This window comes from Trachemys scripta, chromosome 12 (assembly GCF_013100865.1).
Source record: "Trachemys scripta elegans isolate TJP31775 chromosome 12, CAS_Tse_1.0, whole genome shotgun sequence".
NCBI lineage: Eukaryota > Metazoa > Chordata > Testudines > Emydidae > Trachemys > Trachemys scripta.
In genome coordinates this window covers 1318836-1346764 of record NC_048309.1, presented here as the reverse complement: position 1 = coordinate 1346764, position 27929 = coordinate 1318836, and the positions used below count along the sequence as shown (strand labels likewise).

Below are 27929 nucleotides of genomic sequence, written 5' to 3'. Positions count from 1 at the left end.
CCCTTTCATAAAACACAGTGTTGGTGTGTGGCAGTCCGACGGCTCGGCCTTCCTCTGCCCGTCCGCTGCACACGTCCAGCTCTGGCAGGGGCAGCCAGGGTGCAAGGGCCCTGGAGCCCCCACTCCAAGGGCACAGGACACTAGCTTCTTTACAGCCTCAGCATTGCTGCTGGGCACAAAGCCCTGGGCCGGACCCCCGCTCACACCCTGAGCCCCAGCTGTACCCGGGAGAAGCTGCGATTTATGCCCTTCTCTGGCGGGGAACTGCAGTTCCCCCAACACTAAACAAAGCTACGTAAAAGTAACTGACTATCAAGTGAGTGGGAAGCACTTTCCTTAATGAGCACATCCTACCGGGACTCCTGATTTCAATGCCACATATGTTCTTATTAATGCTCAGCAGCTTGTTGTTAGCATCTGCATTATTTGTTCTAAACACTGCACAGCACGGCAAGGAGAGCCTGTCGTAGCTCCGGCTGGCCCTGCCCCCAGCTGATCCGCACCCTGCTTTCTAAGGTGGAGTCTGACCCTCCCCTAGCGTTAGCCAAGCCCCCGTTCCCCATGCACACACAATGAGCCCCCGTGGAATCTGGGCAAGAAACCTCAGGGCTGCGCTTCTCATCACCAAACGCACCTCTCCCAGCGGCTTTTCGCCTGCCCACCCAGGACACGTATTGCCTGAGCTCCCTGGGGAATGTGATCCGATGTACGGCCTCCACGGGAATCTGCTTTAATTATAGAGTTTAAGGAGCGTAGATTGTGCTGGGTAGCCTGAGGTCTCAAGCCCATGTCTAAATTACTCGGGACACAATTAAAATCAGCTCCCAGAGACTAGAATTTGGCAGATGAGCAGAGAAAAGGCTTGATTGAATCAAACATCTTCTTTCTTTCCTGTTTTAATTGGGAAGCGTGCGTATTAATTAACCTCAGGGCTCGGCCTTCTCAAAGGGCATCCGAACTGAAACCAGCACTGCCTGCGCTGAACAGTTCCCCTCCTCTGCAGTCGATAGGACGTTCACCCCCATGATACCAACTTCTCACCCCGGGGGGAACACGAAGCCCCTCCCTTGGGCTCCCTCTGCCTCCTCGTTCAGCTCTACCTGGAACCCGGAGGAGGAGATATCTTGGCTGGAGGCAACACCAGCCTTTAGGAAAGCTTCGAGGGGCCGTTGCTCCATCTCTTGGAGGGCTGACGCTGTCGCGACTGCGTCGCAGGAAGGAAAGTGGCCGTGAAAGCCCCTGGCCCACAACACCCCATGGAACCTCACCAGTTCTGCAGAGGACACCAAGACGCGAAGGGACAAGGCCCTTCTGCAGTGAGATGGAACGTGGTCCCCACACTGCTGTCACTCTCTGTTGCCTCTACTAGGGTTACACGGCAGATTTACAGTGGGGTGACCAAGACCCTCATCTGGCCTCTATGTTCATTCCCTTCCGGGTTCCCTCCATCTGTACCACAAAGCAGAGATCTAGAACGTCAGTGCCTCCCCTTCCTGAATCCAGGTGTAGCTGGGATCTAGCGCTGCATCACGACCCCACAGCTCAGAGCACTCTCTGCAATGGGCTCCCTGCCTTAGATACTGCAGCTGGGGCCCTACCGGCACCTGAACGCCTCACAGTCTGTTACGTGTCTCTCCTCCGAGCAGCCGCGAGGCAGGGCCGCGGTTTTCCCTCCGTCTCCCTCTGAGTCACAGAGACACTAAGCAACGGGCCCAACATCCCCCGGGAAGTCTGGCCGGAGCAGAGAATTGAACCTGGGTTTCCCAAGTCCCCTAACCACTGGGCCATCCTCCCTCCCGGACACTGACCATCTGCAAAACGGGGGTTAATTCAGATTTGGATCCAGGCCCGGCTCTGAGCTTGGTGGCTCCACTAGAGATCTCATGAGAGAGCCTGTTCCAGACCATGCTGAAGGCTCAGAGGCTTGGGCTGCTGGGAACACCCCCCCCACACATCAGCGCGTCCCCCTCCCCATCATTAGACACTAAGGAGATCGGACCGAGCCTTAGACAGAGCAGCCTCTACAATCAAGCCAGCAGCATGTCCGGGTGCTGACCAGCAGGCAGATGCCCTCCGTTTGCCAGCAATCCCGCCAGCCTCGGCGCGTCCCGCAGATCAGGGATTTGCTCTAGCGGGATCTCTCCCCTGTGAGATCTCCCAGAGTTCGTCATCCTTGCAGCACCACCATCCCCATCAAGTCAGCCCTGCAGGAGGGCCTGGTGAATAGCTACAGGGAGACAAGCTCAATGGGGGAGCAAGTCTTTTGCTAAGCAGCCTGAGTAACACTAAGGGGGAGGGATGTGGGGCAACAAGCCCAGGAGGCTGCATTACCCCTGGGTAGGGCAAGGAGCGGGAAGCAGTTAACCCCGTGATGCCCAACTGAATCACAACCAAACCCCCCCCCACACACCCCCAGCCAATGCACAAGCGAGGCATTCTCGGGGTGACAGGACTAGCAGGAGCAAATGACTCCTCTAGGTGGAGCGGAGACGCTGGATTCTGCCAGGTGCGGACAGGTGCTTTAGCCATTGGGGGCAGACTGCTCCCTACAGCTACGCTTAGACGACAGCTCTGAAGGGCAGTGGGGGAGACGCACACTGGGCTGGACTTGGGGACCATTTCAGCCCGATTCCCGGCTAGGCCCTGCCTGCCGCAGCCACCCCACCATGTAAAATGGAGCCCAGAGATTCCCCGGAGCAGACAGGACTTGGTCTTGGCTTCGGGAGCTGATGGCGCCTGCAGTGGTGAGAGGAGAAGGACGAAGAGGAAATAATCTGACCCCCATTATTGCATCTGTTACAAAATCGGTGGTTTCAGAAGCTTAAGACCGTAAAGCAGCTTATTAACATGAGCCTGCGAGAAAGGCGCTGGAAGCGCGGCGGGTAGCGATTGCCCAGGCTACAACATGTGCAGGGCCTCTGCTGCCAAGCAGCCCGGGCATTTAGAATGGATTTGTATTTGCTTCTAATCCTGGGTCCCTCTGTGACAACGCAGAGCGGGCTGGGGAAGCAAACACCAAAGAGGATCTTGCTGCGAGGGGCCCCGGCCATCTGGCGGAGTGCTGGCAGGCACGGCCAGCGTGCGCGAAACGTACCAGGAAAGGAGAGGAAAGGCGACAGTTATATCTGCTCCAGCAACATGCTCCCCGCCTGGCTGAGAGCCGCCCTCAGCAAAACTGACCTTCTGCTCCCCTTTGAGGTCCTGCCAAGTCCAGCAGCTGGTTCTCAATCGGCAGCGAGCAGGCTGCCATCAGAAGGAGGCAACACAGGCTGTTACCAACCCATCCTGGGCCAGGCTCAACAAGGGTTGTGACCTCCTCGGCTTCCAGGCAAGCTGAGGCCAATACAACCACCGGTCGCTGCAGCACAGAGGGTTGGGTTTGGTGCCCGGGAAAACCAGTGATTTGGCACCAATCCGTCCCCACACCGGGTGATGGTGATGGAGATGTTTCATCGGACGCTGCCCCAGAACAGCCACCTCATCCCTGCGCTTTGTCCTGTGATTTGCTTTGATGATTGGAACTCTCAGCCCCACCGGCCCCGTCGCCGCTCTGGCTTTTGGTGCTACCCGCGAGCGAAGGCCACAAGCTGCCTGAAACCCAGCACTAAACCGCCAGGGTTTCTCACACGCGCGCCCCCTCACGCCTTCCCCCACCCCCGCCCCCCCCGGAGCTTCTTGGCGTCTTGAGGGACTGGGGAGACAGCCAGCACCGCAGTACTCGCCCTTCGTCAACGTGACCCAGAGCAGAGAGAAGCAGAAACTGAGGCAGAGCCACCCCTCCTTTATGGTAGTTTCTACCAGCTGAAAGCCATGCAGCCCCTCCCCCACCGCTGGGGCCGGGGGTGCGGGGGTTGGGTTAGAGTGAGACCAGGCCCGACGCCACCTGAGTGGGCAGCACCGGCCAAGGGATGCACTGGTTCAGCACCCGGCACCTTCTGGGTCCGTGTGAAGGCACCAGTGAAATGACCCGGCGTAACCCCGGTGGAGGGTGGCCGTGGAGACACCACTCTCCCAATGATGATGGATGCCTTGCCGTGCACAGACACCACTCTCCCACCCCCGCAGCCCCCGACGATGGATGCCTTGCAGTGCACAGAGGGCAGGAAGGGTGCGGCTGGGCCACGCTGGCCCCTCGACGGCTTCCAAATCCAACATGGCTCAGTTTCCTCACCAGGCCGCAGTGGCTCCTCCAAGCTGGGCAACAAGGCCGTGAACGTTCTGCTCAGCAGGGAGCCCTACACCCCATCCCAGCCCTGAAGGGGTCACGGTGGTGCAGGCAGGGCCAATTAACCAGATCTGGTGGAGTATCTGGCTTGACTGACAATGACTAGTGGCTGATAAAGCCCAGCTGGCTAAAGGATAAAGCCAGGAAGTCTGCAGCAGAAGGGGGCTGCAGCGTGGAAGCCGGCAGTCACCCTCTGGGCTTAGAGCGGGAAAAGGAGGAACCCCGGCAGCGAGAGAAGCGCTGGGATCCTGGCCCTGGCACAAGGGTTTACCCAGAAGGGGGAGAAGAAAGCCTGTGGGGGGCAGAGTAGGAAGCAGCCCAGGGAAACAGCAGTGAGAGTGGAGATTGCACAGAACCTGGCTGCTGATGAGGGTCTCTGGGCTGAAACTAGAGTAGCAGGCAGGCCCGGGTTCCCCTGCCAGCCACTCAGAAGTGGCACAGGATTGTGGGAGATGCCAACTGGACAGCTGGTCCGGAGGGACTGGGATAGCCCGGAAGGGGGCACTATACAGTGACGTAGCGGGAGGGCTGAGATATGCCCGAGTTGCAGACAAAGGGTCCGGGGCAAGCGAACGATGGAAGGGGGCGCTGGGCCAGAGTAGCGCTGATTCCCCAGACACAGCCATGAGGGGGCGCTGCAGGAGCGAGTGAGCCCTTTGACACCCACCCACCGCCAGAGCCTGGGGCCCCTGCTTGTTGGGGGCGGGTAGCAGACGGACACCAGCTGAGCGTTTGTGACACGCAGGCTGTTCTCACGGGGCTGCTGAACGCCGTGCGACGCCCGATGTGGCTGCAGCCAAGAGTGCGCTCGTCTACTACCCACACTCCAGCCTCGCTAGTCCAACGTCCAGTATGGACTGGCCCTCTGCGCTCAGCCCAGCAGCTCCCCGACCGTCCCTCCCAGCTACGGGACACGCTCGCAGCACCGCTGCTCTGAACAGCTGCGAAGGCTCCTTGGAAACCTTCCCAGCTGGTCGGCCCTGATGCCCGCAGCAGAACGCACCTCCCCCCAGGAGAGAATCCCGGCCGCGGGCTACCATCTCCCCCACCTCACCCCCACATTGCCGGCTGCAGCTGGGCCCCGAGCCACAGGGCCAGGGAGGGGAGGCTAAACGGGAGTGACCAGCCAGCTGGAAACTCCTAAGAGCTCGTCCATCAAAAGGCACCGAAGAGTGAAATGGGCAGTAAATAATCGCTGACAGGGAAAGAATAGGGGAGTTCCTCCCCCGCCCCCACTGCAGCCCTGCTTGCCCCAGCACTTCATTCTCAGCTCCTTCCCCCCCCCCCGGCTTCCTCCCACCCACACCTGGCTAGTCCAGTCTCCCTGTCTCACCCCCATGTCTCTCAGCCTCCCACCTTTCCGCCCCGTCTGGCTCTCCTCCGTGCTCCTCTCCTCCATCCACATCCCCAACCCCGCACTGGGGGGTTTTATCTTGTGCCCCCGTCTCCTCTCTCAGCTGCAGGGCTGGCCCGTCCAGTTCACTGTTGATCTGGTTCCACGGGCACCATCCGGCCCTGGGCACGGTCCCCCCCCCTCCCCCGCACGCTCCCGGGCTGCAAAGCGCCATCGGCCAGCAGCCCCGGAGAACAGCGCAGGGGAGGCAGCTCCTTGTAGGCCCCAGAACAAGAGAGAGAGAGAGAGAGAGAGAGAGAGAGAGTGTGTGTGTGTGTGTGTGTGTGTGTGTGTGTGTGTGTGTGTGTGTGTGTGAGAGAGAGAGAGAGAGAGGAGATGCAGGAGTGAGAAAGGGAGGAAGGGGGAGAGCGGAGAACAGGGAGTGGGGCTATGGGGCGTTCCATGCCTATGCGGGGGGTGGGGGAGGGTGTCAAACTGTTTGGCCTCTGCTGCTCTTCTCCGCCATACACCTGAGAGCCCCCCAGCTCCTAAATGCCGCCCCCCCCCCCGCATCGGGCAGGGGCCAGTCACCCCCTGCCAGCAACCAGCGACCTGGCAGCACGTCTCCATAGCCAGAACCCAGACGTGTGTCTCTGCTCATTAGATCATAACCCATTGCCATGAAAATGACGATTGTCACACGAGCAGGATGTGGCCTAATGTCTGGGGAAAGCGCACCGTGTCCCGGGTCACCGGGCCGAACGGCGCAGCAGGCAGCGTCCCCGCAGTGGATGGCAGAGGCTCACCTCCTAGCAGAGGGCACCCTGGCCAGCTCGCAGCTGCTGTTCACACCCAGACCCCCGTGCGGTTGCTGACGGTACACTCTGACTTGTGTGCATGCAAATGCGCATCTCCCACTGCCAGCTCCTTTCCAGGGGCCGCTAACGTGGTAAGTACAGTAAATACATGAACAACGGCACTGAGCCATTTGCTCCCACAATTATCAAGTGTACGTGCCCAGTCGCAGTCGCGGCGTGTGCAAAGCTGTGCGTGCGTTGTCTGCGCGTGCAGTACTCGCAAAGCATGGACTAGCTCACTAGCCGTCCTTTTAGAAAAATATCAAATAGCTGCCATCTTTCCTGGGCATGCCGAGTAACGTGCCCTCCCCGCATCGGCGTAATTCACCGAACGCCCGCCTCAGACCTCTGCTGGCATCAGGGATGTCACTGGTGCATAAACAAAGGACGCAAATCAAGAGTAACTGTAGGGCCCTTTAAACTCAGGGTTGTTGCTCAGACGGCTCAGGGAAATGGCTAACAGCTCCATAGCCAGAGGGATCCAAACTGCTCATAAGCCTTGACGAACTGCACGAATTCTCCCATTTCATTACAAACTCCGCAAGAGACCGGCCGGGTTGGAAATCATGTTGCCTTCGTTCTGGAATTGGTTTTTGCTAGAACTGGCGCTAGTTCAGAAGAGCAGGAGCCCAGGCCCGGCACAAAGGGGACTCCAGAAATGAAATATTCACATTTTTAATGCTTTCCATTTGAAAAAGGCCGTTTGTCAAATTACATTTAAAAGCAAAGTCTGAGCGTAAAGGCTACTAACAGCTAGAGATATTCATCGTTCACGCAGACCCATCCAGAGCACCGTGTATCCCGTCCCAACGACACAAACCCACTGCAAAGAAACGGGCACCAACGGCATGGGCTGGATGCAGTCGTTCCTCACGGGGCTTCTCTGCTGGGGAGTGACGCTCCACCCAGCGCCCAGCACATCAAGACTTTTCCGTTTGAGATTGATGGAGCGCGCTAGCCTGGCTGATAGATGGACAGTGAGACACTGTCTGTGAGTGAAAGAAAGGCTGCACAATAGCGCGGATGTTAGATGAGTGATAAGGTGATGGACAGAGAGAGGAATTCGGGACGAAGGCTCAGTGACAGAGGAAACAGAGAGATGCTGTAGGGGATATTTTATCTAGCCACCCTCGCTGGGAACCGGTGTGGGCAGAGCGTGCGGCATTGCAATCCCCAGGAGGTACAACAGCAGAGAGTAGCACGTCAAAAACTGCAGTGGTGTTGCAAGACCAAATGCAAGCAGTTGGGATGCAGATACCATGTTCTGTAAGGGCTTCTGCTGACGGTGGTCAGGGCCGGCTCCAGGTACCAGCTGAGCGAGCTGGTGCTTGGGCGGCAGATTGTTGGAGACGGCGTTCCGCCCAATCCTAGGGCGGCATGGCCGCCTTTTTTTTTTCTCTTGTTCCGCTCCAGCCGCCCTGTATGGGGCGGTGGCGTGGAGAACCAGAGCGCCCTGCAGGGCAGTCCTCTTCCTTCCCTCCCCGCTGACCGGAGCGGAGCCCTTGCGGCAGGCGGCAGTGCAGCGGGAGGGGCCGCGTGGCAGCACCCTGCTGTAGCCCTGGCCGCCCCCTTCCCGCCCGCTCCCTCCCCCTCCCCACCTCCAGCCGGTCCCTCTGCACCCGTGCCGCAGTTTTTTTTTTTTTTTTTAATTGGGGCGGCCAAAAAGCCAGAGCCGGCCCTGACGGTGGTATCAAATGGAGATGGTTCATAGATTCATAGATTATAGGACTGGAAGGGACCTCGAGAGGTCATCGAGTCCAGTCCCCTGCCCGCATTCTCAGTAGGTTAAAGCCCCCCTTGGTTAGCTGGGTATTTGGGGGGCAGTTCTTGGGGGGAACAAAAGAAATAAAAATAGACTGGGTCCAAAGGCTCCATCTATTCAAGGGTCCCATGCTGCCCCCCAATAAATCACCCTGCCAGCAGTGGATGAGCCGCCCACAGATATACGAGCCAATGCAGGCAAGGGAGGATTCTGCTCTTCTAATTCAGAGTGCACACGAGCTTCACCCACAGGCCCAGGTCTATGGAGATGGAGCACGTAGGTCACCGCACAGAGAGATGCTGGGACACACACGTCTTGCCTCTGTATCGGTGGGTCTGGTATTGGATGGAGGGGACGGGTGTCTCGGAAACGCAGTGGGAAATACAGAACACCACAAGGACACTGGATTAGGGTTGACTATTCCCAGGAAGGAACTCAGGCCTCTCTCCGGTTAGGGAGCAGGCGTCTCCTGGCCAGTTCAGTTGTTACACGGAATTCTTCCAGCAATTTCTTCAGACGTATTTCTGCCCACGGACTGTCGTAAACTGACTGATATCTGCAGGGTGATTGGTCACTTAAATTACATGGCATTGCTACTGATTGTGCAAGCACTTCCAACCCAAAGTGAGGCTCGTGACTCCCTGTATTCATGTGCAAAGGCCCTAGTTTGCATGGGAGCGGAGGGATCGGCACTGAACGGCCCAGCTGGTCCCCAGATGAAAAGCTGGATGCTCCAACGTTCATGGAACATGAAACAGAACAGGGCACAAGCGCAAATGCCTTAAAGTCAAACCTTTGTGAATATGGATTTGCAGCACTCTTCACACACACACACACACACACACACACACACACACACACACACACACACACACACACACACACACACACACAAACTAACCCAAAAGAACCACATGGAGTGTTCCAGTTACACGAGGTGGCAGATGAGGAAGCAAAGGGCAGGAACATCACATCACGCAGCTGCTATCAGAGGTAAAATAAAGAATTGCTTTAATGAGGGTTATGATGTTATCGGTGTCGGTTTCAGCGAAGTTGGCCCCTGGCAATGCGCTGGAGAATGGTCCAGGAAGGTGATAAACAGTTTGGGGTCCCCCTGGGGGGAAATCCAAGGAAAGATTGATAGTGGCGCAGCCTTAGGAGGAGACGACTACGAGGGCCTTTTACAGCAATGCAGCGCGGACTCTTTCTCCGACAACCCTTTCAGGCTGCGCTGAACCCGCTGTGCCGACCAGCACTCCAAAAACACAGTGCAAGGTGCAGGAGAGAGAAAAGCGGGAGCACTTCATAGAAAAGCCCCTGAGGCCTTTGCTTCCTGCCCCTGGGATCAACAGCTCACCCCAGTGCTACTCAGCAGGGACCTCCCTGTGCCATTCCTACAGGAGGACTGGGGGAAGCCGCCACATTCTCAAAGCTGCAGATCGCGGTGTCCAGCAAGGGGAAGACGCTTCTCGATCTGCTCAGGTCAGAAATTCACCAATTCATCAATTAAAACTGGCTGGGAACTTTGGTCTTTCCCAGGCAGGTCCTGTGTACCTGTGATATTCCCTGCTCAGGCCATGCTGGCTAGTCACGCTCGGAGGCAGGTCCTTGGCTAGATAAATGTTCAAGCACTTGGCATTGTTGTTTGTGCTGCAATCCTGGTGCAAATACTTGTGCATGTGAATCTAAAAGTCAGTTTCCACAAAAGCCTGTGCATGAAATTCACTTTCCAGGATTATTTGGCCTGGTGAAAACTGATCACACAAGTGTTCCCAGAGAGAGAACATGGGGAAAGCAAATTCATTAAGAAACTGGAGCTACAACATCTGCAGTGTAACAAATGGCAGGTGCTGATGTACTCTCCAAACCGTGCTGCCACTAGTGACAGGCCAGAGGCGGAGACAAGGGCTGGACACCCCGGCCTAAAAACTACTGATAGTTTGAGACCGACAGTTCCCTGGTTTCCTCCCACGTATTCTCCGTGGCTGCTCAGAGCTCTCACCGCGGCCTGAGCAGGGTTTCCGAGGACAGACATGGCAGGGTCCTGCCTTCTCAGACTCCGGCTCCTGTGCCCAGGGCAGAGCAGAAAAGGAAACGTTCAGTGGGATACCCAGGCAGGCCAATGCTCCCCTCCCGGATGAGTCTGTGGAGTGTGGCTTCGTCTGTGCGACTGTCTCCCGCTAGGGGCCGGTCACCAACAAGCAGAACCGGCTGTTACGCTCCGGGTGCCCTGACTGCGAGAAGCTGGGAGTGGGCGACAGAGGATGGATCACTGGATGATTCCCTGTTCGGTTCCTTCCCTCTGGGGCACCTGGCATTGGCCACTGTCGGAACAGAGGATCCTGGGCTCGATGGACCTTTGGTCTGACCCTCTCTGGCCGTGCTTGTGCCGTTCCTTACGGCCGATGGTGTTACTGGCCAAGGTTTGTATGTTCGACACGTGGGGTTGTGCGTCCGCAGGCTTGGCTTGTGGTGGGAGCCAGAACCTCAGTGCTCTAAGCCCAGCTCCCACTGCAGCCTGGGGCAACACTCTTCCTCTGGTGAGTAGCCCCATTCACAGGGCGGGTCACAGGCAGGAGCAGGTCCTTATCCCTGCTCTCCACGGGGCAGAGAGGGGACGGCTGCTCTCCCTGGCGAGCTCAGAGGGCCAGTTGGGGAAGGATGGCGCACGGACATTGCAAAGCACTTCAGAAATGCTGAGCCGTACACCCTTCCCTGACAACACCTGGAAGTGCCCAGCACGCTGCACCTGCCCCACCCTGTTGGCTCCGAAGCCCCTTTGCACCTTGCTCTGCTCCCCCGCACTGGCATTGGTGCTGCCTTCTCTTAGCCAGCAGGCAAAGGAGAGAGTGACTTTAACGGGCTCGGTGCTCCGATGGTTTATAGCCACTGGCTGTCATAAACCGCGGAAACCAGGATCGATAAATCTCCCAGGAAACAAAAATCAGGGGAAATAAAATGAACTCAATGGGGAAACACAGATAAACGGAATTGAAAACGCCTGCTGGGACAGCCTGGTGCTGTCATAACCTGAGATATACCGGTCGCCTCGCTCTCTCCCCCCCCGCCGCGGAGCCCAAGTCCCGGCAGGGGAGGGCAGCACAGACCAACCCACCGGGGTCGCTCAGCGCAGCCGGGCGCTCCTGGCAGCGAACGCAGAATGAGACACCCCGGGGAGACAGGGAAGGAGCGCCCGACCGCCCAGCACTTTCCTGGGAGGTGTTCAGCCACACTTCTCCCTGCTGGGGTTGCCCCCCAGTCTGCTCCTGGGGCGATCCGAAATCCAGGCCAGGTTCGCCTCTCAGCTAGATGGGACTCCAGGTGAGCACAAGGACCTGACACCAGCTCTCCCTTGTTGAGGGCTCAAGGGGGAGCGGGAGGGACACAGAGACCAGGCCAGCCTCTCGGCCTTCCAGAAACGGCCCTGAATCCATTGTGTGGGGGGAGTGGGACCTCGCTGGACAGCGACACTGCCTGCTCCTCCCCGTCCCTCTCCCTTAGGGCTGGTTCTTGCTCCCTCTGACATCAGCAGGAGATTTGCCATGTTCCTTAACGGGACCAGACCTGGGCCAGGGACCCAGCTCACAGCAGCAGTGGGCCCCATTCTGCTCTTAGCTGCACAGGAGTAAACATGGAGCTGCTCCCGGGATGCAGGCGGGTGACAGCTCAGAGCCTGCCCTGTGCTCCGCGACGCGCCGGGCACACGTGGGAGTGGGCAGAGCTCTTCTCCTCCCTATTCCACCTAAACAATCAGCAGAAGCAGCCCCTGGGGCTGCCAGACGTGTGCAGACCTGGGACCCAATATTTTGATTACGGGGTTACCGGAGCACAGACAGCTTCCAGTGCCCACGCCGCCTCCTATGTGACAGCTATGCCCCGCGCCCACGGCAGGCAGCATAACAGAGCATCCTCTGGAGATAATGAGATCCCCGCGGGACCAGCTGGGGCACCAGCCACGGGCTCCCCGGCTTGTCGCAATGGCTCGGGCGACGCTTGCGCCCAGCCTGTGCCAAGCTGACAAAGCGCAGGGTGAAGCAGCCCAGGGCAGGACAGTTTCATAACGAAAGAGCTTTGCCATCGTCACATAGCTGCTCTCCCGGCCAGGAGCGGACGGAAAGTGAATCACGAACGTGCGCTGGTGCCCGGTAATTGTCTCTCCTGCAGGAACCAAACGGGGCCTCTCGTGGCCTGGCACTCCGGCCCGTGGCAGCGGCTCCTCGCTATATGCCAACACACACAGATTCCAAGGGCTCTAATCACCCCAAGAGGCTAAAATATCTCAAGGTTCATTAGCAGAGCTCGTTAAGGCCAGCAATGCCAAGGGCCGCTCTCCGGCACATTCTCTCTCAGCACTGGTTTTCGGCTCACTCCTTTTCCTCACACAGCATAACTGCAGCCCGGGGAAAGGGCAGGTTTGCAGCTTCCTGAAGTGCCGTACCTGCATTTCACCTCTTGTCCCCTCCCACCGGTGGGATACCCTGGAGAAACGGCAGAGCGAAATTCTCCTGAAAGTACCGTCACCCAATTGTTGTTCCAGGCACTTCCCCTGCCCGGTCGGTCGGTCAGAGAGGAGTTTGTTGGTCTCGGTTTTTAGTCCAGGCGGTGAAGACAATGCTAAGCTCTACAAAGGAGCCTCTCGGTCATTGCAGGAGGCAATAAGCGTGTGACATTGGCCTGCCGCCATTGACAGCCCCACGCGCGCAGACCAAACCAGCGCTCACACGCAGCTCCCAGCTGGGCGAGGGACGATCTTGCCACCAAGTTTGAGGCCCTAATTTGCAGGTTCAAGCCTGTAAGTCGCGTGCAGCCTACGCTCGAATTCATGTCAGTCCCCTGCACCCTGGAGCCATGCTCGACGCGAAAGGCAGGAGAAACTGAAACAGAACGCAAACTGCTCCGGGGCGGGCGGCAGAGGAACTAACAGAAGCCAGGCTACGACGGGAGCTACCTAGACGGCAAAGGACTTTTCCAAGTGGCCATTATCAGCCACAAGAGGCCAGCGGGAACCCCTCCCCCAACAGCCACGTAGCCCTGGCAGGGTGGATGCGGTTGGTACAATTATTGCGGAGCCAGGTTGGTTTCAGCTGGGTGACAAACTGAAAACCCAAAGATTTGTTCGGTTCAAACCAACGCTGAATTTCCCGCCACCATAACATGAAAAAAAAAATTCTCAGGGGAATAAAATGCCAGGAACGGCAAATCAAAGCCACAATTCCAACCTCTGGTCTTCAGGTTTTTTTCAACCAAAAGTATTCACCCAATTCTGCCTGAATGCACCAAGTTTCAGTGCCCTGAAAGCACATTTTTCAGTGAATTTACTATTCACAGAACAAAAGTCGTACAGCTCTAGTCGCAACTGCAGTAAGTGCTTGTGCAAATGAACACCCAGCAGCTCACGGTGCCTGCATTTGCCACAGCCGCGTGTGTCCTTTCCTAACAATCTGGGCCTAGAAGTTTTTCATGCATTAAATAACATTCCTTCTCATCATTAACAACCCGCCTGGAAGCTTCACATTTCACAAATTAACCTCCCATCTGGTGCCTAGACGCCCTAGCTACTCAGAAAAATACAGCAAGGTGTAGCCTCCTTCCCTGGATACCATTTTGCAGAGGTGGCACCTCAGAAGATACAGTTCCTCCATCTCCAGCAGATTCCTAGAGACCCTGCTGGGTGAGGACTATGATGGCAGGGGTTCTGAGCCGGCTGCCTTCTCACATTGCTACCAGCGAGGGGGGCCCTGGCTGGATCCCCGTTGGACGGGAGGAGGACAGTATTGAAAAGGGGGAGCACCGTTGTCTGGTGGGGTAGATGTGGAATTCTCTTCTGTTGGCTGGGACACGAAAGCAAGTCTCACGCTTTCAGAATGAGCGTGGGGGGGGGGGGAGTTGTGGGCCATTGCTCAGTTTTAGGGTTCACGTTCCCTTCAACAGAGATTCACTCGAAAGAGCTGAAAATCGGCTGTGAAAGGCCCCGAGGTGCTTTCAACACACCTGGCTAATGGAAATGCTGTAAAGTCAGCAGCGAGCGTAGCCCATCACACAGCATCTGTATTATTAGTTACTCGTTTGCTGGACCAGGAGCTGACTGTGCCACGTGCCGAACAGACAGCCCAAAAGGGCAGTCCCTGCCCCAGAGAGATGCCAATCTCAGTCTGTCAGGAGACACCAGATTGCTTCCTCGGGCTCCTCCTTTGGCCTGGCTGCAGCCATGAGACAACAGGGCTCAGAGTGACAGGCAGCAGGCCCCGCCCAGCAGTGGCATCACGGCAAAGGAGAATTTTCGGGAGGCGAAAGCGTTAGCTTTGCAGATGTTTAGGGAGCTCTCCCCAGGCGGGAGGGGCAGCAAGGCAGAAAACAGGAGCCTGCTTGTTTCAAAATGTAACCAGCAATGGAGGCTGGTGCCCCGGGCCAATCCCAAATGGGCACTGATGCCACGGGAGCAAGTGAGAGATGACAGGGAGAAGGGGGACTGACTGTGAAGGGCCTTGAAAGCGAAGTCAGGCAGCTTATGTTTGATGCAGTAGAGAGGGGACCAGTGGAGGGATGCAGAGAGAGGGGTGAGGGTTGAGGAATGTGATCTTTGCAGCCGTATTCTGAAAGGAGACGAGCAGGGCAAGACCACGTGTCAAGGCCAGAGAGAAACATAGCCCAGTAATTGCGACGCAAGATGAGGAGAGCATGTAACTGTGTGGCGGGATGGAGCCGGTACGCAGGAAGAGCTGGCAAGGCTTAGACATAGCCTGTCGCCCTAGCGAGAGGTCTGAGTGACAGGCAGGACAGTGGAGAAAGGAGGTAGCAGGCAGGGCTTTGCGGGGGAAGATTGGGAGCTCTGGTTTAGAGGGTCAGAAGGTGACAGGGCTGGAGTACAGAGGTAGGTCTATGGAGCATCCGCGGAGAGGTGGTCGCTGAATTTGTGTTTGTGGATGAGATCCCCAGAGAGAAGGTGCAGAGGGAGACGAGGAGAGGTCCGAAGACCGAGCCCTGTGGAGCCCCACAGACAGCTGGAGAGGGAAGAGGAGGATCTGCTGAAGGAGTGATTAGAGAGAGGACAGAGCCAGGGAAGCCAGAAGAACACCAGATTGCAAGAAGAGCCTGGCCAACGGCATCGAAGGCAGCTGACCGGCGGGGCTACGGGTCGAGCCCTGGCTCTGCCATTTGGCTAGAAAAAGGACTCTGAGGAGAGCAGCCCCAGTGCAGTGCGAGGGGCGGAAACCAGGCCGGAGGGTAACTCCAGACAGCGCCAGTGAACAGCAGCGTCAGCGAGCTCAGAGACGAAAGGGGGACGGAGCGATACTTGGAGAGGGCAAGGGTGGGAGGTTTGTTCCACAGACTTGTAAACAAGCCTCACAGATGGACTTTTATCGCTAATGGACCCAACCAGAAAGATACAAACCCCCCTGCCTGGGGGCGAGTGGGTAAGAGCCAGGGACTCCCAGCCCCCCCCCCCCCCCCCTTCCTCGTGCAAGGAGCGGCAAGGCAGTGTCTGGGACGCATTCTCAGCTGCTGCAGGGATATCGAGGGAGACAGCAGGCGAATTACAAACCTCGGGAGACGTAAGGGGGGGAACCACTCTGGCACTTGCAGGATTGTGCCCATTGAGCATCTTCCCCGGTGGGATTTCATACCCTACAACTGGACAGGCTCGGGGGGAGGGGGGAGGAGATTCTTATTGGGGGACCTCCTACTCACAGGGGTCCTGCAAGCAGGCCCAGGGAGGGGGGGAATCTATCGACCCGGCCCTAATACTAACCCATCCAGGGGCCAAGTCTGCAGCACTCCAAGCAAAGGGAGCAGGGAAGCCGGGGCGTGAACCCAGGAAGCGAGAGGCTCACAACTCCAGAGCAGAGGGAGGATGGTGCCGAAGAAAAGCCAAGCACAGCAGCAGGGCGGAGGGAGCGGCGCGTGCAGGAGAGGGGCACGGGAGGGAATTCAGGTAGAACTGTGCAGGACGTCAGCAGCAGACAGGCAGAGCTGCTGCGCATCCGGGCGACTGATTTCATCCAACACAGGTGGGTTTAACCAGCGATAACTGGAGTCCACCAGCGTCTGCGGAGAGGGGATGATCCAAGAGACGGGTGAGCCCCGGCAATGCCTGAAATCACCAACCTCACCACTGTGCAGACACCGCTCTGCTGCTCTGGCCTCTTTTCACCCTAACAATAAACCCCACAGCCAGGCCCAGGTCTAGAGAAAAACTCTCTCGATCAAGGTGTTCCCGCCTGGCTGGAACCGGCTCGGAGCAGCCACAGGTTCCCCTCTGCTTACTGTCCACTGGGCATTTGCAACAGATCAATTGGGGGCAGAGATTCAGTGTGCTGAGCTGAAAACAAATCCAGTTCACTGTCTCCTCTGCCCCTTCCCTCCCCGGAGCCTGGGGCAGGAGCAGCCATCCTTGTTGCCGAGATCAACTCCCAGCCCCAGGCAGCCGGTGGCCAGTGCGGCTCGGACAGAGAAGCACGCGGCCGGCGCAATCTGTTTGTTTCTAATGGGGGGAGAGCAGAGGACCCAGTGCTCAGCGACACACACAGGCTCACTAGTGCCCGGAGCAATCGACTGGCTTTGTCTGTAGTCCTGAGAACAAGCTTTGTGGGGAGTGGTACTGTCCTCAGAAGCCACCCACGGCCCTGCCCCACCTGTGCCCTTCACTGGAATCCCCTCCACATTAGCCTGAGCTCCTCAGACCCTGCCATGGGAGAGCAGGGGCCTCCCGCTGGAGATCTTTCCATTCTCAGGGCTCGGCTTCAACCTGCGACATCAGACAGCAGCATGCTGGCCTGCGCACCATGAGTCCAGTGTGTGCCCATCGCTTAGCCTGTGCCCATCCCGATGGTAGCTGAGCGCTTCTCCGGTTTTACAGCACAAAATCCTTCCACACAACTGGTGTCCTTAGCAGCAGCCTTCCCAGAGAGCCCAGGACTGAGCGGACTCCGGAGACAAAGGCTGGATTGTCTCTGGGCCCAGCTTTGCTCAGCGTGGGAGTGAGGGCATCAGGAAGCTGCTAGAGGCTTCGCAGTTCTCAGGGTCAGCTCCGGCCCCAATGTGCCTGGGAGTTGCTTGGCAGCAGCTCTGTGTCCACCCCACCCACAGCGCGGGTGGAAAACGGGTTTCCCATTCCACAAACGTTTTCAAGATAGTGAAACATTGTCCTGGTCCGAATTGGGATGAAAAGTTAAAATCTTGAACATTTTCACAAAGCAAGAATTCCAATAAATAAATGAATGAATCGAAATTCCCTTTGGGCCATTTGAAGTGATGAGTTTTGATTTGGACCTTCTCTTTTGTTAACATTTGTCTAAATTTACTAAAATTTCAAAACCAAAAACTGTTTTGACTCAAAAAACAACAATTCAACAGTTCCAAAGTTTTCCCCCCAGTAATGTTTCGAGTCGGGAGAGACGTCGAACCCGACCCTGTTTTGGGTTCAACGAAATCATGTTGTTTGGTAGGGGAAAAGACAACAGTGGATCTGGCCCCCTCTCAAGTCTGGGCCCCGGCTGGGGATGCATGCACAGCTGATGCTCGGCAGTGTCTCCTCTGAAGATATGTTCTGAACGCTGTAGCTCAGACCAACTGGCACAGACACAGGTTAATATTTGTGGACACACGTATTGAAGGGCAGCTAAAGATGTATTGGACATTTGCAAAAGGCATATTAATGACTTAGTTAAAACTCCAGCTTGCCTGTGAATTATTTACCCCGATGAACCATTATTAACTCCAGTCAATCACAGGCATCTTGCTACATCTACATGGGCCAAAAGCGTCTCCTCTGGAGCTGATCCAGTTTGCAATGGAAACCGTCTCCTGGACAGACCAGCATCATGGTGACTTGGCTCCACCCCGAGGAAGCGTGATGGTTGTAGAGGGAACTGGGTTTTTTACACAGATCCGGGTGGTTTTCAGTGCGCTGTTTTCTGAAACGCCCCAAGCCGCCAGGCTCAGGGTCACTGCCCAGAGGTGCTGAGTCCCTGCAAGTCGTACAGGTGGACATGGAGCTGCAGGTGCTCAGCGCTTGTGAACATCCGGGGTGAAATCCTGCCCCTCCTGGAGTCAATGGGAATTTGGAGAAGAAAAAGACTCCCGAGACGGGCTCCTTGCAAGCTAAATAACGACAACGCGGCGTCTGACACTAAACCCTCTGAGCGCCGTCCGCTTCCACTTGCACTGAGAACTTACAACCAGCCACGGAGCTGGGGAATTGCTGGGATGATCAAAGCTGCTCCGGCGGCTGATGGCAACATGCGGCCCAGAGCACCTGCCACCCGCCCTAACAACAGGGGGCTCGAATGAAAGGAACAGGCCTTGGACTCCAGCAGCACAGGCCGTGCCACTGATGGGTCTGTAGGGAAAAGCACCAGGCAGGGACCTGGGCCACTCAGAGAGAAGGTTCAAGGCTGACATCCTTGAGCGTTTCACTAGCAGGGACCAGGAAGGAATCACGTGTGGACAGCGCTGGAGGTGCAGAGGCAGGAAAGGTATCTGAAAAGGAAGGGGAGGGAGCGAGGGAGGCAGGCTAATCCCAGGAAGGGAGAGGAAGAGCGGGGAGACACAAAGAAAGGTGGAGCAGGACTTTGTATCAGTAGTTCTCTAATTTCTCGGTACATTCTGTACCGCTGATCTCTGTCATTATGTGCTGGGCTGTGATTGAGTGCGGCTTATTCTTTCCTTTCACAGAACTCCTTGTCATAATTCATGGTTTATTATGGTTCAGTGAGTCAAGGTGCTCATAGAACTAATTGCCAGCTCAGTCTCACTCGTACACTGAGCTATTCCCCCCCGCCCCCCCGGGCTCCGCGGCCATGTCACACTAGCCAGGAGCAAAGAGCTCGGTCCCACAATGGCTGACCCTCCTCCCGGCCGGGGTTAGGAAGCAAAGCTCCTTAGCGACAGCGGGGATGCCGCGATTTAATTATACCTCCCAGCCAACACCGCCAAGGGCCATGCGCACGGACCCAGGAAGCCTGCCGTGGCTTGGAGGTACCATTGACCAGGTGCTGGCCCATCAATAGCTCAGTGACCACTGCTCCCACCCGGCCCCAACTTCCCTGGGGCCTGCGTCCCAGAGTGGCCATGCTCTGCGGCTGCTGGGGTGGCAGAGGGGTAAACGAGGGCAGAGTTAGGGCCAGGTCCCACCGCAATGCTCCGTGAGAGCCAGCCCACGCCGGGCGTGCTCGGGAGGCAGTTCACGCGGCTGTGGCTGAGCAAGCGCATAGGGTAAAATCGCCCACCCGGCCTAGAGAGTCGGGAGCCTGCGTCCCGGTTTGGAAAGTGACTTGGGCACTCGGGGGGCTGGGTCTCCCGGAAATCAGTGGGGTTTAGGCTGCTCCGCCCCTTCAGCCCTTTGGGAAATGTCTGCCTGGGATCTACACGTGGAAGGCACCTGGTTTAATTTACACCTTCCCGTTAGTCCTGGGAAACCCCCCCCGGCCCTGCCTCATGGCCAGCCAAGGCGTGATGCCATCACCTCGAAATTCAGCCCCTTCGCCCCTCTGGGCCATGCCCGGGCCTGGGGAGAAGCTCGCGTCCCTCACACGCAGGAGCGCCAGAGCTTCCCTCTAGTGGCTCCTCTGCAGAGAGGGGTCAGGGGCTTTGCCTCTGGCTTCCGCAGCAGTGTGTGCACGCACATGTGTGCGCGTTTACACATTACTCGCACAAACACCCAGTACCACCACATGAGCAGCCTGCGGGAACTGCCAAGGCCCGTCTAATTAAACCTAACCACAGCCACTAGCTCCTCTGACTTCACCATCTGTTCCACGTCCTGGCTGGTCACATTTCTCCTCTCCCCCACCCCAGTGCAGATCACTTCCAACCTGTGCCACTGAGCTCCCCAGCCTTTGCCGCTCTCAGCCCGGCGTGCTGGGAAGGAGACAGAACGCGAGTTGGGGAGGGAGGTTGCTGGGGCCAGACTGCGCCATGGAGAGCCGTGGGTGTCTCACCGGAGAACCTGCTCCTGGGGTCTGCTCTCCCTGGCACGGAGCCATGAGCTCCCTCCAGGGCCATCCCCAAGCTCCCAACGGGGGATTTCTCCCCACACTGCTCAGTCCGTAGACAAGCCCTTACCCCGTGTAGAAAACTCATTGCTCTTCCCCTCGGCCGTCAGCTCTGCCTGGCCCAATCAGCTGCTGCTGCGCTGGAAACACCTGACCCAATCCTGATTCACCGCACACTCCATCGCGCGAGACACAACCCTACCTCGCAGCAGCTGCACTCCTGCCTGGGCCGCACAGCTGTGTCACTCACGACGTGCCACGCTTCTCACCAGAGACCTGGAGCCGACGCCTGGCACCCACCCGGCTCGTGAGGTTTGTGCCATCGTAGGGGGGGGCTGGGGTTTAAACCACCGCAAGCGAACAGCTAGTTCTGCAGACCCAGTGGAGCTTTCTTCTCCCACTCACCTCCTGACAGCCTGATGGGATATTTCATAGATGGTGATTTACAGGCAGTCACGCACCAGCTCTCGACATGCCTCCCATTGTAGCGCTTGTATTGTAAATGAACCACCCCAAATCCCCCTCAAGCAACCCCTATCCCCCCAAACACACAGACACTGAAATGCCTGGGGATAGAGAAGAGTGTACTCTGTGTATTATAGATATTCACCTATCACACACATGCAAATCCCGCCCCCCCCCCGCCAGCCTGCCGGCGAGGGCTGGGACAAAGGGTTCGCAGCGAGTTTGGGGTGGCAGCATCACTGGCCAGTGGCACAGCCGAGAGCTCTGCACTCACTGCATGAGTGCCCAGAAAGCCACCCCCCACCCCCCCGGCGGCGGCACCCTCCATTGCAGAAAGCCTCTTACACAAACATCTCCCACGGGGATTCTTTTACAGCCCTCCACCTGGCACCTCCCTTGCCATGAGGCCAGCTGTATAGTGCGTCTCCACTGACGGAAGGAGATAGAGGGAGCTCCCATTACCCATGATGCACCACAATCCCAGCCCCCAGCCCTACGCTCCCGATAATGCATGAGCTTCTCAATCTAAAGCTGGGACAATCTCATGCCCAGGGGCCCAGGCCTGTATCTTGCCCCATAACCTGGGTAATTCTGGGGGAGAATCGCCATGTTTGGAGGGAGGAGGAAACATCTGTCTGGCAGCTGGATTTATTTTTTTTTAAACTGGTGATTTGCAGCTTCTCCTGGGCTGGAGCCATTAGCCGGCAGCTCGGGGGAGCATCAGCAAGCCGAGGCCAGGTGCTCAAAGGTGCAGGATAAATTCATTATTACACGGCTCAGGTTCAGCACCCCCCCCCCACACCCCCCCCCCCCCCCCCCCCCCCCCACACTGGATATTCTTCAAAGTACCCCTGGAGCTACTGGGCACATACCAAACTCTGACAGTGGGAATCCAACGAGTGAGTTTGTCGCTGCCACTCCCCTGACTCTGACGGGCTGGGCTTACCTGCAGCCCCAGTGTGGTCGGAGCAGGGGACGCCACTCATCACTCAGCCCCTGCTCCTACTCCCATTAATGCTGATGGCAAAACTCCCTTGACTTCCTTAGGAGCAGGACGGATTCCACAGCCAACACGCCCAGCGCTGTGTTTGTGAACCCCGGAGTAAATACAGCACACAGTGCGCCACACGCCACAGGCCTTTCTGTCCTATAGCTCTGCCATGGTAACCAGTCCTTGGACTCCCTTAGCTCTGGGTAGAGATGGCCTCCGCTGCCTATGGGCAGACACCTCACGGGCTGGGCGTCATCAAACCTGGGGCAGGAATGAGCACAGGGAAGAGCCAGGGTGCCTAGGCAGGCGTGTGCGTGTGCAGAGGCGGGTATAGCACATTTCTGCTGTAAATTTCAATTAACCCTCTAGCCTGGGCAGACGCTGCTCGCTCCTGCTTCATGCCTCTCTCCATGGAGCAAGGGATGGAAGTGGGGTCGGGGCTGAGGGCCGTTCTGATGCCAGAATGCACCCAGGGTATCTGAACTACGGCTGTTTCTCCACATACACTCAGCATGCCGTGCCATGCTCTCTCCTAAATGGTCTGGGCGAGGTTCTCTGGCCTGCCTTGTGCAGGTCAGACTAGATTATGACAGTGGTGCTGTCTGGCCTGAGAATCTCGGAATGAATCTGTTTTTAATGAGCCTGCTCCCGGGGAACGCTGACGCTGGGTCATCAAGAATGCATCCCAGCACCAAAGCCTGAGGCACGAACACAGCACTATGACTTCCTATGTCACAGCGTGAACAGAGGGGGCACCGATAGCGGGGAGAGTGGCAAAGGGGATTCAGCTCCGAAAGCAACCAGATACAGACACTTAAACAGAAGGTATCTTTCTCCTTTGTCCCTGCGCAGAAGTCCTTGCTCAGTGATCTGTAAGTCACTCGCTTCATTAATAGCATGATGTGCAAGGCTACACAAACACACACACACACACTGCAAATCTGGAAATCAGCACTAAGCCCCCAGAGAAAAACACAAAAGCTCAGCTGTGGAGCACACCTTTCACCCAGAAAGATCCCCAAATGCCTTACTAACATAGGGCCAAATCCTGCTCCATCACAGTCAATGGCAAAACTCCCACTGACTACAGCAAGGAGAGGAGCTTGTGATATGTACCATACAAAACAAAAACCAAAAAAATGCAACGAACGTGGGGATTTTGACCAGGGCCAGAGCTCACCTTGCCAGGGAGCTGGAATTACCCCGATCCGGTGTGTATTTCTAACAGTTCACGGCTGCTGGCTGGGTTGCTACCCACACAGAGGAAAAGGCCTCTTGTCCCCATGGGAGGCTTCACCGTTGCAAGGGAAGGAATGCATGGCAGAAATCGTCCCTATCCCCCGTTTCAGGCCCCTCCCAAGAGGTGACACTTCAAGGGAAGAGACACCCAGCAGCCTGAATGTGAACTAGTTCGGGGTCACACTCCCGTCTCTCCCACCGTTCGCTTCCAGAGAGAACAGAGGAGAAGCAGTTAGAGTAGAAAACGGGGCACCAGGACTCCTGGGACTGTTCCAAAAACTCTGCCAGTGACTCTCGAGGGGCCCCTGGCAAGACTCCTTCAGCCAAAGCACCAGCAGCTGCCTCTGATTTGGAAACTCAGCTGGAGACACCATGGCCTGGTTTTCATGGCGGTTGGGCACCTGCGGCTCCACATTATTCCCAGGGGAGCGGCGGGGGAAGAAAGCCGGGGCCACGTCATCTCAAGCTGGGCACCCAAAATAAACAAGGCACCAAATATCAACAGCCACTTCAGAGAGCGCTGCTCTTGGCTCCTCTGGTTCTGCCCCTGGGAGCTGGCCACGGTCAGTGTCACTAGGGCGCTCCAAGAAGTCGGGTGATGGGAAAGGAAACAACATGCGCCATCCTACGCCAGCTGGCTGAGGGGGCATGTGCCTGTCCAGGAAGGACCAGGACTAAGTCAGCGTGAACGGAAGGACCAGAAACCACTGGCCTGGTCTATTCTGCCCCAGCGAGTCCAATGACCAAGGAGCATTATCACAACCTCCGCCCAGCACAGAGCATTACCCAAGGGCTGCTGGGAATGGGAGGGGAAGATCAAAACTAGAACTCGGGTTAAGGCCAAATTCAAGCCAGAGGAGGTGGCTGTGGTCTGGGTTTGGAAAGATGCACATTATCCAGGCTCAGGGAGAGGCTGCACCAAACAGCAGCAGCAAAAGTCCCCCCCCCCCGCCCCCGGGATGTGAACAGAGAGAACCTGGACTAGGCCAGAGCGAGGGAGCCGAGCCGCCTGTCCCAGTCACCACCCAAATCACACCAACCTGAAAGAGGAGCACGACCGAGACAACGCAGAAGGAAGGAGGGAGTTTCCAGCTCCTGGTTAAATCAAGGTCCCAGCCCTGTCTGCCTCGTGATTCCCAGACTCTTGGGAAAGGGGCCCATTGCGCTAGTTGATTTGCTGCCTGGTTCATGGAGAATTTTTAAATGCCAATTAGCTGTCATTGTCCTAAAGTGATAATTCCCACTGTCTTGCCCATCATATGTCAGCCTTCTTCCAGGGAAAGGTAAGCACAGACATTTGATGAGGAAGGGATGTCAGAAGTAATTGTCTTGAACGACTGCACGAGAAGCAGCAGGAAAAACACATCGGATGGAGAATTCCCACCAGGAAGCTTGAAAAAAAATCCCGAAGAATGCAGAGTGTTTCTGAAAGTAATTGCTAGAATAATCATTGGTGTGTGCGACAAAGGAGAAGGGCAGCACCGTGGGGAATCAGGGCACAGCTCCCTTAATCCTTCAGCCATTAAACTAACTGGCTCATTGATGTAAGACACTGATGCAAAGAAGAAGGCTGGATTCTCCTGCTCTGGAATGCACGCTGTTTACAACTGGCTCTTTTCCTTCCCGGCTCCGTGCACACAGACAGACTGAGAATAACCCACATTTGAAAACCAATGGCACCAGCCCAGCGTGCGCACGCTGTCTGCAATGGGGGGCATGAATAATTGAAGGAAGTAGCCCGAGGAAGAGCGAGGCAGCGCTGTTTGTGGAGGAGTGACAGGGACGTACAATGCAGTAGCGGCTCCCTGCTGGGGGGGCCAGGGCGGCTTCCGCACAAAAACAGACACAACTAGCTCAACGCAAACCCTTTGTGGTGAGCGCGCGGGGAGGGAGTTCGGTCAGAACAGCCTCTTTCAGCCAGGTGGGCTGGGATCACATTGCTCAGGCTTGCAACGCAGAGGAGGAGGGATGGGGGGGTCTAAGGTCCCCACATACCCCCGCAAAGGAAGACGTATTGTGTGTATTACCGTAACACCTAGGAGCTGCAGTCACAAACCATTCAGAACAAACCTCTCGGAAGCCTGGTGAGCGTATGGCGCATTTTCATTCCAACGCCCAGCTGATGCCTTTGGGGACAGGATTAAAATATCGCATCCCCTAGAGCACATGTTCTGGTTCAAACTCTCAGCTGCAGACAGGGGCACCCAGGCTGCTGGTCCCGCCTCCAAAAGCCTCTTGTGCTTCCACTTAGGTCAGAGGCGGGTGCGCTTCTCGGAAGCCATTCCTCTCAATCCAAGAGGTTACACGACCCCGGTTTGCACCCACCAAAGTCAACAGGCACGTGGAGGACCGGGCCTGGAATTAGGACGAAGCACACCGGGGGGGTCGTTTTCTGAAGTAACCAGTTTGACGTGCCCCCTGAATTTCTTGATGCCTGGTTCCAGCCCTGCCCTGCAGGATCACTTGTTCACTCCAGGGAGGCTTCCAGGGCTCTGTTCTCCCCTCCTCTCCCGCTGCTTGGGGAAAGGTGTACCAGTGACTAATGAAATGATCAATCTCCAATCTGCTAAACAGCAATTTATCCAGGCTTGCAGCACACACAGCTTTTATCAAATTGGTATTCACCTGCTGAACACAAATGGCTTATTATACATGACCCACTTATTCACTGCCTTTCAGGGTCCTTAATAAAGGTTTCTGTTGTGATTAAGTGAGTTGCTGCGGAACTGCCCATGGTACAAAGCCCTGGAAGGAGGCTCCTAAAAGCACTCACCCACTCAGATCTTTTTTCTTTACAGCAACCATTTCAGTGCTTAGTTGTCTATTGCTGTGGGAGGTAATGGAGGCAGATCTCTGTCTCTAGCACCCCTTTCCCACAGCACCCGAGGAAGGTCAGGAAATGCTCCTGGTTTCCCAGGCCCTAGCACAAATGAGAGATTACTCCTGCTGTTCATCCCTGTTACAGACTGCAGGGCACGGCAACGTTACACCGCGCAGCACGACGCATTCTGAGCGCCAGGCAGTCACGGTACATGGCTCTTAAATCGACTGGAAGCGCCTCAGGGCAGGGACCAGCTTTGCTCTGTGGTTTGCTGAGCCCCCAGCACAATGGGGTCCCTGTTCTGACGGAGGCTCCCATAACTATAGACCAGGCTACCATCACCTGACATGGCCGGAGTTGTGGCTTTCCCCAGTGAGGGGTGAGGGATGTAAGATACATCCAGCTCCCTGGCTCCAGCAGGGACAGGAGAAACCAGAAGCCAGTGTGTCCTTTCCTCCTCCTCCAGTGAGGGATGCGGTCCTGGGGGAGCTGCTTGGGAAGTTCTCATGGAAACCAGACAATAAATGTGTGAAGCTGGTCACAAGAAGGGTTCTCCCCTGTTCCAGCCAGATCCAGCGCCTGGCACCAGGCCAGGGGAGGTAGGATTTCCGGGAATCAAGATGAAGCAACCCAGGCGGCTTTGGACTGGGGCGAGGGAGGAAGGGGAGCGGGCAGGGGGATTGCAGTGGCTCCAGACCCTGGTACACACCCGGTGCCGGGTGGCCGAGGCTTTGGACTGGGGCGAGGAAGGAAGGGGAGCGGGCAGGGGGATTGCAGTGTCTCCAGACCATGGTCCACACACGGTGCCGGGTGGCCGAGGCTACATTGATAAGACGATGCAATCGGAAATGGCCTCTTTGGCCCCCGCCCCACCCCAACCCCTCGGCAGCAGCCAGCCCCGGAGAAGGGTCACTAACTTTTCCTCGCTAACTCCTGGCAGATCAGGGTCCCCGCGAGCTCCTGCGCCCGCGGGCCCCGGACCCGGGTTTCTCCAGGCTCCGGGTGCGCTCGGCTGCTCCCGACCCACGCAGCGGGGCTGGGGGCGCGCACCCAAACTTACTGCCCAGGAGCTCAGCCTGCCCCCGCGGGCAGCAACCCCCTCCGCGACCCCGGTCCCTGCCCAGCGAGCTCCGCGCTCAGCCCGGGACAGGCGGACCAGCTCCGCTCGCTCCGCCACGGACCGGCTGCGGGGGGCTCTGCCCGGGGCGGGCGGCAGGAGCCGGGTGCTGGGCACGCAGCGAGGAGCGGCACCTCCGGCCGCCCCCCGCACACGGCTGGCTGCGCCCCGAGCTCGCTTCGTAGCCCCGCGAGCCCCGGCTCGCCCAGCCGGCCGGACTCAGCGCCCCCCGCCCCGGGGGGAGAAGTTTCCAAAGCCCCGCGCTGCTCCCCGGAGGCTGCCCCCGCCTGGCCTCCGCCCTGCCCGGTCCCTGCCCATTATCTGCCCGGTATCTGCCCCTGTCCGGTCCGAACCCGGTCCCTCCCCCTGCCCGGTCCCTGCCCATTATCTGCCCGGTATCTGCCCCTGCCCGGTCCCTGCCCCTGCCCGGTCCCTGCCCGGTCCCAGCCCCGGCCCGGTCCCTGCCCATTATCTGCCCGGTATCTGCCCCTGCCCGGTCCCTGCCCGGTCCCTCCCCCTGCCCGGTCCCTGCCCATTATCTGCCCGGTCCCTGCCCCTGCCCGGTCCCTGCCCGGTCCCTGCCCCGGCTCACCGTTGGCCGCGGGGGCCCGCGCCGGGGCGCCCAGCTGGAGGTAGAGCCCCAGGTAGTGGAGAATCCCCAGGGTCAGGCCCAGGGCCCCCATGGTGCTCGGGGCTCCGCCCGCCCGCCCGGCTCACATGGGCTCGGGCCCCTCCGCAGAGCCGCCGGGGCGCGGTGCCGCCTGCTCCCGCGCTGCTGCCGGAGACTGCGGGACTCTTCCCTGCCGCGGACGGCTCCGCGCTCGGTGGCGGTGCCGCGGCTCACCCAGAGCCTCCCCCCGCCGGCGGAGGGATCCGAGCGCTTGATTTAGCATCAAAGTTTTTCCCAGGGTCTCATTGGCCGGGCCGGGTCCCAGCGGGGGGGGCTCCAAGGCCGGGGGGGGGTCCGGATTTACACCCCCCCCTCGGGCAGGGGCTGCATCGCCCCCCCGCGCTGGCCCTGGGGGGGCGCTGGGGGTGCGGGGCCCCTGCGCTGCGCCGTGCACCGGCCCGGGGCTGCCCCCGCTATGGGGCCCCTTGTGCGTCTCCCTGGGGCGCGGCCCGGGCA

The 27929-nt window shown here is 57.8% G+C and overlaps 1 protein-coding gene across 1 annotated transcript in view; it reads right to left on the bottom strand.

Moving 5' to 3' along the window:
* Positions 1 to 27627, bottom strand: part of VSTM2L (V-set and transmembrane domain containing 2 like) — a 42656-nt gene extending 15029 nt beyond the window's left edge. Inside the window, exon 1 of the mRNA XM_034787688.1 lies at positions 27396 to 27627. Within this exon, the coding sequence (XP_034643579.1) occupies positions 27396 to 27486 (91 nt within the window). The 5' untranslated portion in view covers positions 27487 to 27627. The remainder of the gene's footprint in view (positions 1 to 27395) is intronic.
* Between the last annotated feature and the right edge of the window lie 302 nt (positions 27628 to 27929).